Below are 11559 nucleotides of genomic sequence, written 5' to 3'. Positions count from 1 at the left end.
TCTGTACTCCAGTTTTCTCTTCTGTAAAATGGAGATCATAGACCCTATATCAAAGATTGAGTAAATGATAGTAAATATTAAGCACTTACTACATTCTAGACCCTACATATACATAATTTCTAATTCTTACAACAACCCCGAGAGTAGGTTTATCTATTTTTCAGAGGAAGAAAAGTGACACGGGTTGCTTATGCTCATATGGGTTAAAAGCTGCTGTGGGGATTTGAACCCTTCTCAGTCTGACATCTAAACTCAGGGCCTTTCTTCCATTCCATGTCTAGTGGGAGAAGAACACTATATATATAAGTAGAATGAGGGCATAATGACACTTTTTGACACTTCCTCTCTGGTTGGTTGGGGCATATCTTGGTAGACCTGTCCAACACCAAATTTGGCTCTTTGTAGTAGTATGGTTGTGAGTTTCCCCAAGAGACTGTGGGCAAAATCTTTTGTGACTATGTTTCTCATAGGGCAGCTGGAAAAACCAAAGCAGGAATTTTAATGTTGGAACTTTACAACTCAATAATAAAAAGGCAAATAAACCAATAGAAAAAGGGGGAGGGGTGGGCAAAAATATTTTAACAGACTTTTCACAAAAGAAAACAGATGTATGGCCAACAAGCATATGAAAAGATGTTCAACATCATTATACACCAGGGAAACGCAAAATAAAACCACAATAAGATATATGTATACCATATAGCTAAAGCTAAAAAATCCAAAAAATTAAAAACAAACGTTGAGCAGGATGTGGAGTATCCAGAACTCTCACATATTGTTGGTGCAAGTATAAAATGATACATTTTGGGAAAAGCTCTGAAATTTTCTTAAACAGTTAAACATTTACCTATTCTTTGACCACTCCTAAGTATTTACCCAAAGGAAATAAACATATGTCTACAGAGTAACTTATACAGCAACCTAGTTCATAATAACTAAAGTCTTGAAAGAGCTCAGGTGTTCATCATCAGGATAAACTAAGGTGTATTCATACAATTTAATACTACATAGCAATAAAAAGAAAAGCTGCTGATACATGCAAGAACATGGATGGTTCTCAGAAGCATTCTTCCTGTGAAAGAAGTCTTACACAAGAAAGTATACGCACTATATGATGGTTTCACTTATATGAGCCAGTAGAACAGATTAAGCTATATTGTGGAGAAAAATCAAAACATTGGTTGCCTCTGGAAGGAAGGAGGACGCAGAGATTGACTGGCAAGCGGACTAACCAACTCTCTAGGGTTTTAGGAATGTTCTAGATCTTGATGGGTGTATGCTCTTGTCAGACTCAGTGAATGTGCACTTGGATTGTGTATTTCATTGTATGTAAATTTTACACCAAAAGAAAAATATCAACAAATATTAACCTTTATTTAATGACATGCATGCTGAAATATTTAGGGGGGAGAAGTGTACTTATGTCTGCAATTTACCTTGAAATGTATCAAAACATAAGAATTGAGGGATTTACAGACCAATATGTGATAAAGCAAGTATAGTAAAATGTCAATGGTGGAGTCTAGGTGATGGGGAAATACACGTTCATTAACAGGAGTTCATTCTTTGAATTATGCTGTATGTTTGACATTTTTCATAATAAAGGGGACAGTTATTCGGGGGTTTTACAGGAAAAGCTCTGCATCAGGTTTAGGACTGAGCAAATGGAGACACCAGAAGCACGAGACCTGTCACGTGACCTAGCAAAAGTAACCTTTTCAGCCTGTTTCCTCAACTATCATCACATAGGCACAGCGGCAGTGGCGACACTCGGTACTATTAAGCAAATTCTAATGGGTAGGAATACCGCAAAGTAGGGAGTCATCCATTCAGCCCCCCATCCCACCCCCGTCAGGCCAAACGTCCACCGCCCTTCGTGCCCTACGGAGCGCCCTTAGACGAACCAGCCACGAAGGACCTAGCTAGCCCGTCTCTCTGGTAATCTCACCCCGGTTTCCGGGACGGCACCGGAAGTCCTTTCTCAGACGCTCTTCCTATTGGAGGCCGGTCTTTCGTGGGGGCGGGCACCGCTTGGAGGCGGAAGCAGCCGCAGGCATGGCGGCGGCCTTGCCGCTCGTCCTGCTCGTGCTGCTGCTCCTGGGTCCGGTGGGCAGGGGCCATGCAGAACCCCCACGCGACAGCCTGCGGGAGGAGCTCGTTATCACCCCGCTGCCTTCTGGGGACGTAGCCGCCACGTTCCAGTTCCGCACGCGCTGGGATTCGGAGCTGCAGCGGGAAGAAGGTGAGAGGGTGAGACTGGAAAGGTGTCTGTGGCACTTGCTGGGACGGTGGGTAGAGACGAGCTTTGGGAGGCGGGGCTTGGTTCCCGGTAATGGTTTCTGGGCCCTGGACTCGGGCCCCGACAAACTAGCTATTTGGGAAAAGATGGGAGAGTTATTGAAGAACCCCGTTATACCGGTGGTGAAACTGAGGCCCGGAGAGGGGCAGTGACTCCTCCTGACTCCTAGTCCAGGTGCTCTTTCCGCAGGCCCAGGCTGCCACTCTATAACCCTTTAGTTAGAACCCTGCGTCGACAAAACTGACGATGATGCTATTGGCGGTTACTGTTTATCCTGGGTGCTAGGCGCAGTGCTAAGTTCTGTGAGCGATTGTGAGATGTTGGAGATGTAGAGAGGTAAGGGCACTTGGTCAAGATCACATCACTAGTAAATGACAGTTTGGTATGGCATTCGGATGTCTCTGGCCCCAGCGCCTGGGTTCTGTTGCTTCTTTGGGGTGGCTGAGAACCTGTCCTCCGGGATCATCACTCACTTGCTCCCCCTTTCCAGTATCTCATTATAGGCTATTTCCCAAGGCCCTGGGGCAGTTGATCTCCAAATATTCTCTACGAGAGCTGCACTTGTCATTCACGCAAGGCTTTTGGAGGACTCGATACTGGGGGCCACCTTTCCTGCAGGCCCCATCAGGTGCAGAGCTCTGGGTCTGGTTCCAAGACACCGTCACTGAGTGAGTGCCCACCTTGAGGACTGTTGCAGGCCATAGAGGGGACGTAGCAGCCACGGGTGTTGTCATCCTGCCACTGCTCTTGGGGGGCAGCAGTTCCAGTGGACAGCAATTCTGTGGGGGGGTGAAACTGGCATCAGAAGTAAGAAATGATATTACCGCTAAGTGGCATTCTTTACTTTGGTGGTTTTTTTACTTCCCTTAATACTTCCACAAGGTAGCACATGCATGTATCTGCAGAGGCAGGTAACAAAGAATTGAAGCTTACTTAGATGTAAGGCAGTAGAAGACTGTGGCAAACTGGATAACCTTTTAAAAGACATTCACTACCCTCATCATCATCACACCAGGAGGGCCAAACAAAACATCTGTGGGCTAGAATTGGCCTACGAGACCCCAGATCTCCATGTTAGAGGAATAGCTTCTGTTTGGGAGAGGGACAGGTTTAGGTACTGCTGTTGTACCACAATTTCCTCTTAATTCCACTGTGAGAAATCAGTAGCACAGGTATGATTTAAAAAGGGGGGAATAATGGAGAGGGGTCGGGACTGTGGCTAGAGAGCTTGAGAGGACAGCTGCCACTCAGCCTCAGTAGATCGTTGCCACGTGGGAACATTGTTGCCTACTGTTGTCAGATACTCTCATTTGCCAGAGATGCCAGAAATCTGGATTTTAGTGTGCAAATTGGCAAATGTAAATATCGGTAATTTCAAAATTTAAGAAATGCTGTGTGGGCCAATATTGTGCACACCAAGTGAAACCGGGTTATGGCTTGGGTAGAGCTTTCAGGCTTCCAAGTTTGCAGTCTTTATTTGAGGCTTAAGGATTGGGGCGATTGGAAAACTCTGAGCAGAGGATTATTGAAAAACCCCAGGACAACACTGAGGTGGTATCAGCTAAGGAGCAAGCAGTGATTTCCAGATCTGCCAACCCTTTCTCTCTTGCCTGAACTCTGGCTCCTTTGCCTTCTTGCCATCTGCTTTGCCGTCACTGTCTCCCCTCAGCTCATAATTGCCTGTAATGTGGAGCTGATGTTGAGAATTTTGGTTTTATGCTTTCTGTTATGAATATAGAGACCAAGTCTGTTGTGATATTTCTCTTTCTGATTTAATTTGATGTTTTTGTAGGGTCCTAGAATGGTTGTTTCCCCTTGTTCAGTGAGCCTTTACAGATGTAGGGCTTCCCACTCTGAGGGTGGAACCAGGACTTACTTTCATGCCCAGGGCATTCACAGGGAAATATGTAGTTTTGCCCAGCTGGGCACACCTCAGGTGGTTCATTGGGATGATCTCAGCCTCTGAAGATGTGGGGCACTTTACATGGTATTGTGGAACATACGTAGGTGACCCAGACTTGCTCCTTGTCCCCTGGTTGCTCATAGCCTAGTTGAGGAGAAAAGATGCTTAAAACAAGATGCTGCCACCACCTAGCCATGTCCCAGGAGGGACCTTGTGAGAGGCCCATATGGTCAGAACGATCACAACACAGGAGGAGGCTGTGGTTGAGGAGGGCAGGAGAGCCTTCCTGGAGGAGGGGGCTTCCTTGAAGGTGGGCAGAGAGGGGTGAGTAGGGCATTCCCAGGCAGGAGGAGGAATCACCTGAACAGAGACCTGTGGGGATGCAGGGATGTCCAGAGTGAGGAAGAAGAGGTGGGTAGGGCGAGACCCAGGAGGTGGCTGAGCAGGGCACCTGGGCCCTGGCAGCTCCGGGAGCTAGTCAGTCTAATGATTTGGCAGTCAAGTGCAGGCTTGGACGGAGGGAGCAGAGGCAGCCCCGTGACAGTGAGTGGGTTTGTGTCTCCATCCAGCGTGGATAAATCTTGGAAGGAGCTCAGTAACGTGCTCTCGGGTATCTTCTGCGCCTCTCTGAACTTCATTGACTCCACCAACACGGTCACTCCCACTGCCTCCTTCAAACCCCTGGGACTGGCCAATGGTGAGATAGCCCCGTGGCCCTTTGCTTCTTGCTGGTACCTCTTGCCTGAACCTCTGCCTCCTTTCTCCTCAGCTTCCTCCTTCCTCAGCTGGGCTGGGTCATAAATCCCCTGGGTGTGCAGGCCCGGGAGGAAGGCTTCCCGAGACCGTGCTGTCTCTGCCTTGCCTTCTTCTCCCGAGGAGAGGAGGGATCCCATCCCCAGCAGAGACTGTTAGGGCGGTGGTGCTGGAGAATTGCATGGCGAGCAGGAGGGGGGTCGCCCCAACTTTGGAGTATGGGTCCTGAAGAGTTGGGCCCCAAAGCCCACCCCAGACAGCTTGAGTCTCCCTCAGGCACTGATCACAATTTCCTGCGCTACGCTGTGCTACCGCGAGAGGTTGTCTGCACTGAGAACCTCACCCCATGGAAGAAGCTCTTGCCCTGCAGCTCCAAGGTGAGGCCGGAGCTCCCTGAATGTGCGTGGGAGCCCTGGAGAGCGGTCAGGGCTGGCGCGCGTGCCCCTTCTCTGCCTGCCCCCCCCTCCCCCAGGCGGCGTTCGGAGCAGGTGTCTCACCATGCAGGGCACTGACCTGTCCCTTCTTCCTGCTTCCCTCCAGGCAGGCCTGTCTGTGCTGCTCAAGGCTGACCGCTTGTTCCACACTAGCTACCACTCCCAGGCAGTGCATATCCGTCCTGTTTGCAGGGTAAGTCATGGGGAATGGGAGTGGGGGTGCCATCCAGGGCCCCTGAGGGAACGTGCAGGTAAAGCACGTAGCCTAGTGTCTGTCGCGGGCTGAGCCAGTAGTAAGTGCTAGCCGTGATGCTGATTATATGGGGCATTTGGCCACACACCAAGGAAACTGAGCGGTTGCCTGGCAGGTGGTTAAGAACAATAGCTGTGTGTGCAGCTGCCAGCCCAGTCACTCTGGGCATGACCTTGGACAGATCATTTCATTTCCCTGAGCCTGGTTTCCTCCTCTGTCCAATGAGAACAATAGTAGGATCAGTTCCTACGGGTGTTGGTGATGGTTCATTCGACTGGTGCATAACGCTGCTGGCACAGGGTCAAGTGCTCAGTAGTGAACAGTAGGAAACCAATGGGTGGGAAGATACATACTAGACAAGGAATTGAGTCCGGGTGGGAGTCCCCGAGGCTGTGTGTGTGGTAGGGGGCGGGGAGTGATGCGTCCTCACGGCCACTGTCTGGCCCTTGTGGTAGAATGCACGCTGTACCAGCGTCTCCTGGGAGCTGAGGCAGACCCTTTCTGTTGTGTTTGATGCCTTCGTCACAGGACAGGGGAAGAAAGGTAGGCTGCCCTGGCAACTCATTATCGCCCCCCACCATCACTGGTCCCGCCCTGTCTGTGCAAACAAGGCCTGTCCCCAGCCCCCGCTGAACCCTGCCCTCTGCCCCTCAGATTGGTCCCTCTTTCGGATGTTCTCCCGAACCCTGACGGAGCCCTGCCCCCTGGCTTCAGAGAGCCGAGTCTATGTGGACATCACCGGCTATAACCAGGTACCGATGTCTCCAGTCACAACCGTCCCCCTTCACCCAAGGCCGGCCTGCGCCTCTGCTCTCTTCTCAGCCCTGCCCTTGTGCCCCCAGGACAATGAGACGTTGGAGGTGACCCCTCCCCCAACCACCACCTACCAGGACGTCATCCTCGGTGCCCGGAAGACCTACGCCATCTACGACTTGCTGGACACGGCCGTGATCAACAACTCTCGTAACCTCAACCTCCAGCTCAAGTGGAAGAGCCCCCCAGAGAGCGGTGGGTGCGGACGGGCCGCTGGGCACAGTGGGCTGCAGAGGTTTCATCTCTGGGGGAGACTCCTAGTCCTTCCTTTCACCATGGATATGAATGAAGCTTGTATTTAGACCCAGGTCCCAAGTCACTGTTTTTGTTTTTTGTTTTATTTTTTTTTTAATGTTTATTTATTTTTGAGAGACAGAGAGAGGGACAGAGAGAGAGAGACAAAGTGCAAGTGGGGTAGGGGCAGAGGGAGAGAGAGACACAGAATCTGAAGTAAGCTCCAGGCTCTGAGCTGTCAGCACAGAGCCTGATGTGGGGCTCTAACTCAAAAACTGCGAGATCATGACTTGAGCCAAAGTCGGACACTTAACCGACTGAGCCACCTAGATCCCTTGAGTCGCTGTTCTGATCTAACTCCATCTTCTAAGCTCTGTGACCTTGGGCAGGTTCCTAACCTTACTGTCTCATCTGGAAAATGGGGTCATAATTACCCAGCAGAGTAGATGATGTAATTAATGTAAAACACAGAGTTCGTTCATTCAATCAGCAAATATTTTTTGAAGACCTAAGATACCCTGCATTTGAGAAACATTATGTCTGTTGATTGAGGCAGACCTGAGACAATTAATTAGTTGTGATTGCATTCAGTGTTACCAAGGAAAAGTGCGGACTGTCACAAGGGCAACTGGTTTGGGTTGGAGGGGGCACGGAGCTCGGCACATACAAGTGCTTAGGAAGTTATAGTAATTCTGTCATGCTGTGGGCCAGGGAAGACGCGGATAATTCCAGAATGCAAGTTTCCCAGTTCTGATGGAAAAGCTCTTCCCCACTGCCTCCTGGCTCGGAGAGTCTGAACGAGGCCAGGGGAGTGAGCGTGAGGAGTGACCCTTGCCTTTAGGGGCTCTTAACCATGGACTTCTCTGTGCAGAGGCCCCTCCGGTGCCCTTCCTGCATGCCCAGCGGTACGTGAGCGGCTACGGGCTGCAGAACGGGAAGCTGAACACGCTGCTGTACAACACGCACCCACACCGGGCCTTCCCCGTGCTGCTTCTGGACACCGTGCCCTGGCACCTGCGGCTGTATGTGCACACCCTCACCATCACTTCCAAGGGCAAGGACAACAAACCGAGTGAGAGCCGAGTCCCGGGCCGGGCCCCCCTCCCCAGCTTGCTGTCCCCCCAGGTCCCCCAAACCCTCATGTCTCCAGGTCATTCCTCAAGTGTCTTGGAGACACTGCACCGACACAAAGTCCGGAAGGGTTTGAAACGTGGACAGGGTAGCCTCACGGTGCCAGATGCGGAAGTAATTTCTACAAGACAAATAATTTTAACACGTGGTACTACTGATTCTTAATAGGGCTTTACGAAGGCAGTGGTTTCCTCATCGTTTTCACTTACTTGCTCCTCCTTCCTTGGTGCCCTGGTCACGTCCTTTTGTGCTGATTCATGGGCTTGCAGTAGAGAACAGGTTAGCAGCAGGAGAAACAGTGTAGAAACAAAAAACGATAAAGCTGGTGTAGACGGTTTTTGTCTCCTTGGGAGGGGTAAAGAGCTGTAGTTTCAAAAATGTATTTGTATTTTCTGTGTTGAAGAGGAGTCAGTATTTACTGCCTGCTTTCCGCTAGGTGGCAGGCATAGCACTGGGCCGCTTGTCGTTTGGAGTGGAGGGAGACCTAACAGAGGACTTCTCAGGCAGAGGTCCTGGCACATCCCGAACACCCAGACTTAACGTGTCTCAACACTTGCTGTTGCCTCATTTTTCAACCTGGGGTTGTTGTACTTCTCTTTCGCACCACTGTTTGTATCACCTTCAGAATCTCTCCTTCGGACATCCCACCCCTGTATTTTGTGGACTTTTCTGTTTTGTTTTTTAACCTTTCGCTCTGGAAAGTGTCAAACGCACAGCGTATGACGCTCCCCTGTGCCTGTCACAAGCGCCAGCGGCCTCCAGATCCCCTCGCTTGTGATCTCTGCCCTTATTCCGTTTCTCGATCTTGTTACGTTTCTGCTGGAGTATCTTAAAACGGATCCTAGACACCATAGCCACCATGCTTCAGTCTATGTCTCTAACAGGTAAAGGGCTTCTAAAAGAATACCACCCATTCTTGGCACTCTCGTTTCCCCCAGTGGTCTTAAAAATAACACTGTATAATTGTTTTTTTGGGTGAGAATCGAAACAGCATCCTCACATTGCATTTGCTTGATAAGCTCTCAAGTTTCTCTCTCTCTCTTTAATTCATAGGCTTTATTTTCTTAGAGCAATTTTAGGTTGAGAGAAAAACTGAGCAGAAAGCACAGAGTTCCCATGTACTCCGTCTCCTCCCACCCTCAGTTTCCCCATTATTAACATCTTGCATTGGGGTGTTTGCTCCTAAGTCTCTCTTAATCTATAACAGTTCCCACTTTTTTCCCCCCAAGTCTGTTTTTCGGAGAAACTCGGTCATTTGTTACATGGAATGTTCTACATTCTGAATCTGTCCTTGTGCCTGTGTTTAACATGTTCCTCCCTCCCTTACGTTTCTTGGTTGCTGGTGGTTAGATATAGAAACTTGATTAGATTCGGGTTGCACATTTTGGTCAGGAAACTTCCGGTTCTGTGAACTTCCTGTTGCATCACATCAGGGATCTGAAGCCTGGCGCCCCGGTTTTAGCGATGGGAGGATTAACTAGATTGAACGTGTCTCGGGACAGCTGCCCTGGGAACATCTTTCCCCTTTTCTAGGACCCTGCTTCCCTCCCTGAGCCTGCCTGGCTTCTGCGATCCAGAGCCTAAGACCTTGATAGGTAGGGGCGAGGGTGCAGGTAGTCTGACCCCAGGAGAGAGGTGTGGGTGACCCTTGCCTGTCCCCAGGTTACGTCCACTACCAGCCCGCGCAGGACCGGCTGCAGCCGCACCTCCTGGAGATGCTGATTCAGCTGCCGGCCAACTCGGCCACCAAGGTGTCCATTCAGTTTGAGCGGGCGCTGCTCAAGTGGACCGAGTATACCCCGGACCCCAACCACGGCTTCTACGTCAGGTGGGCTCCCCTCACGTACTGCCCCGTAGCCTCCTGACCCCCCGCTGTGCTGCTTTGCCCCTGGTGGGGGAGACCCACCCACGGAAGGCCTGTCTGCCTCTCCACAGCCCGTCTGTCATCAGTGCCCTCGTGCCCAGCACGGTGGCAGCCAAGCCCGTGGACTGGGAAGAGAGCCCCCTGTTCAAGTCCCTGTAAGTATGACCTCAGCCGCCTGCTTCAGGGCGGGCATCCACACGGACGATCAGGTTTCTGCTGGCCAAAGCAATGTGCAGAGTTAACTCAATCCCAATAAAAATCCTAGTGGTCTATAATATTTGTTCTGACTGTGAAATGATTCTGAACTGCTTCCAGAAGAATAAAGAGACGAGGAGAGCTGTAGTTCTAGCCTGCACTTACTCATTGATTCTCTTAATGAATATTTCATTGAGTGCTTATCAAATGCCAGGTGCTTCAGAGAGCCCCGGGCATACGGCAGGACACAACACAGCCTTGCCCCTGCCCTGCTCATGTCAAGAGGCTGGAGGGGAGATTCTGGTCTAGAGTGATGGGGTCACAGGTGGTGCTGGGGAGTACGCCAGTGGGTTATCCAGGAGGACTTCTCTGAGGAGACAGCCTCGAGGCTGAGACCGGAGGCTAAGGAAGAGGCAGCCCAGAGAAGGCCGGGCCCCTTTCCTCACGTCAGCACAAGGCAGCTCTCCTTTGAACAGGTTTCTGTGCTGTCTTACGTGTTTCTGTGTTGATCCGAGATGTCTTCTGTCAAAAGGTTTTGAGGCTAACTAAGAAAGCTTTGCAAACCCTCACCGCTGCGCTTGGACCCACTGCAGCCAAGAGTGGGGACAGGGTGGGGCAGGGTGGGGCGGGTTGGAGCAGCCTCGTCCTGCCTCACCTTTCCTTCCTGACCCCCAGGTACCCGGTCTCCGATAGCTCTAGCTACTTTGTGCGCCTCTACACGGAGCCGCTGCTGGTGAACCTGCCCACGCCGGACTTCAGCATGCCCTACAACGTCATCTGCCTCACGTGCACGGTGGTGGCCGTGTGCTATGGCTCCTTCTACAATCTCCTCACCCGAACCTTCCACATCGAGGAGCCCAGCACGGGCGGCCTGGCCAAGCGGCTGGCTAACCTTATCCGGCGTGCCCGTGGCGTGCCGCCGCTCTGAGGTTTGCCCTCTTCACGGCGGGGCTGCTGTGAGCCTCTGGGGAGGGGCGGTGGTGACTCCCAGGGCTCTTTCTGCCACGTGTTCTCTACAGAGTTGGCTTTCGAACCAAACCGCCCCTGGACGAGGCCGAGCCCTGGAGTGTGTTGTCTGGTTCAGTAGCCACAAGCCAGATGTGGCATTGGAATTTAATTTAAATTAAAAATTCATTTTCTCTGCTGTACTGGCCACGTTTCAAGTGCTCAGTAACCAGAAGTGGTTAGTGGCTACTGTACTGGAGAGTGCGGACAAACATTTCCATCATTGCAGAAGGTTCTAGGACAGTACCGACCTAGATAACGGGGCACGTTGAAGAACTTGTATCACTGTGTGGTAGCTGGAATTGGCTAGTTGTGGAATAAAAAGTGACTTTCTTAGTTCTTGGCCTCCTGTTCTTGAGGCCCGGGAAGAGGGGTCTAGGGCCTTTTGCTGGGCGCCTGCCTAAGACTTCTACACTTTCTCCCAAACCCTAACAAACAAAGTTCCTTCACCTGCTGAAAATTCCTTCTTCTCTGGCTTCCCTGGTGCCCTCATTGGTGATTCCCAGAACTCCCTGGGTTTGGCCAGGAGTGTTTATATAAGCATATCCATGACCATGAACGTGAATCATCCTCCACCTTCCAGGGGCCCCGAGAACCAGTCCCCGATCACCAGGGGTAGGGCTGGAGAGGCAGAAGAGCTCTGTGTGTTGGTTTTCTAACCATGTTGTACATTAG

General features: G+C 50.9%; 1 protein-coding gene across 1 annotated transcript; it reads left to right on the top strand.

Annotated features, from left to right (window-relative positions):
- The first annotated feature begins 2015 nt into the window (after positions 1-2015).
- PIGT (phosphatidylinositol glycan anchor biosynthesis class T) lies at positions 2016-11220 on the top strand. The gene is made up of 12 exons (XM_007077765.3): positions 2016-2242; positions 2790-2967; positions 4772-4899; positions 5232-5332; positions 5496-5582; positions 6098-6185; positions 6297-6394; positions 6485-6650; positions 7561-7761; positions 9483-9648; positions 9756-9839; positions 10555-11220. The coding sequence occupies exons 1-12, from the start codon at positions 2056-2058 to the stop codon at positions 10805-10807; spliced, it is 1737 nt and encodes a 578-aa protein (XP_007077827.2). The 5' UTR covers positions 2016-2055; the 3' UTR covers positions 10808-11220.
- Positions 11221-11559: the final 339 nt, after the last annotated feature.

The sequence above is a fragment of the Panthera tigris genome, chromosome A3 (genome assembly GCF_018350195.1).
Source record: "Panthera tigris isolate Pti1 chromosome A3, P.tigris_Pti1_mat1.1, whole genome shotgun sequence".
Lineage (NCBI taxonomy): Eukaryota > Metazoa > Chordata > Mammalia > Carnivora > Felidae > Panthera > Panthera tigris.
The sequence above is the reverse complement of the archived record's forward strand: the minus strand, read 5'-3'. Positions and strand labels throughout refer to the sequence as shown.

Excerpts from the sequence above, each read along its gene's own strand:
- PIGT (XM_007077765.3), top strand. The coding sequence starts at position 2,056 with ATGGCGGCGGCCTTGCCGCTCGTCCTGCTCGTGCTGCTGCTCCTGGGT. Across the intron at positions 5,583-6,097 it reads ATATCCGTCCTGTTTGCAGG|AATGCACGCTGTACCAGCGT; the intron begins GTAAGTCATGGG and ends CCCTTGTGGTAG. Across the intron at positions 7,762-9,482 it reads GGGCAAGGACAACAAACCGA|GTTACGTCCACTACCAGCCC; the intron begins GTGAGAGCCGAG and ends GCCTGTCCCCAG.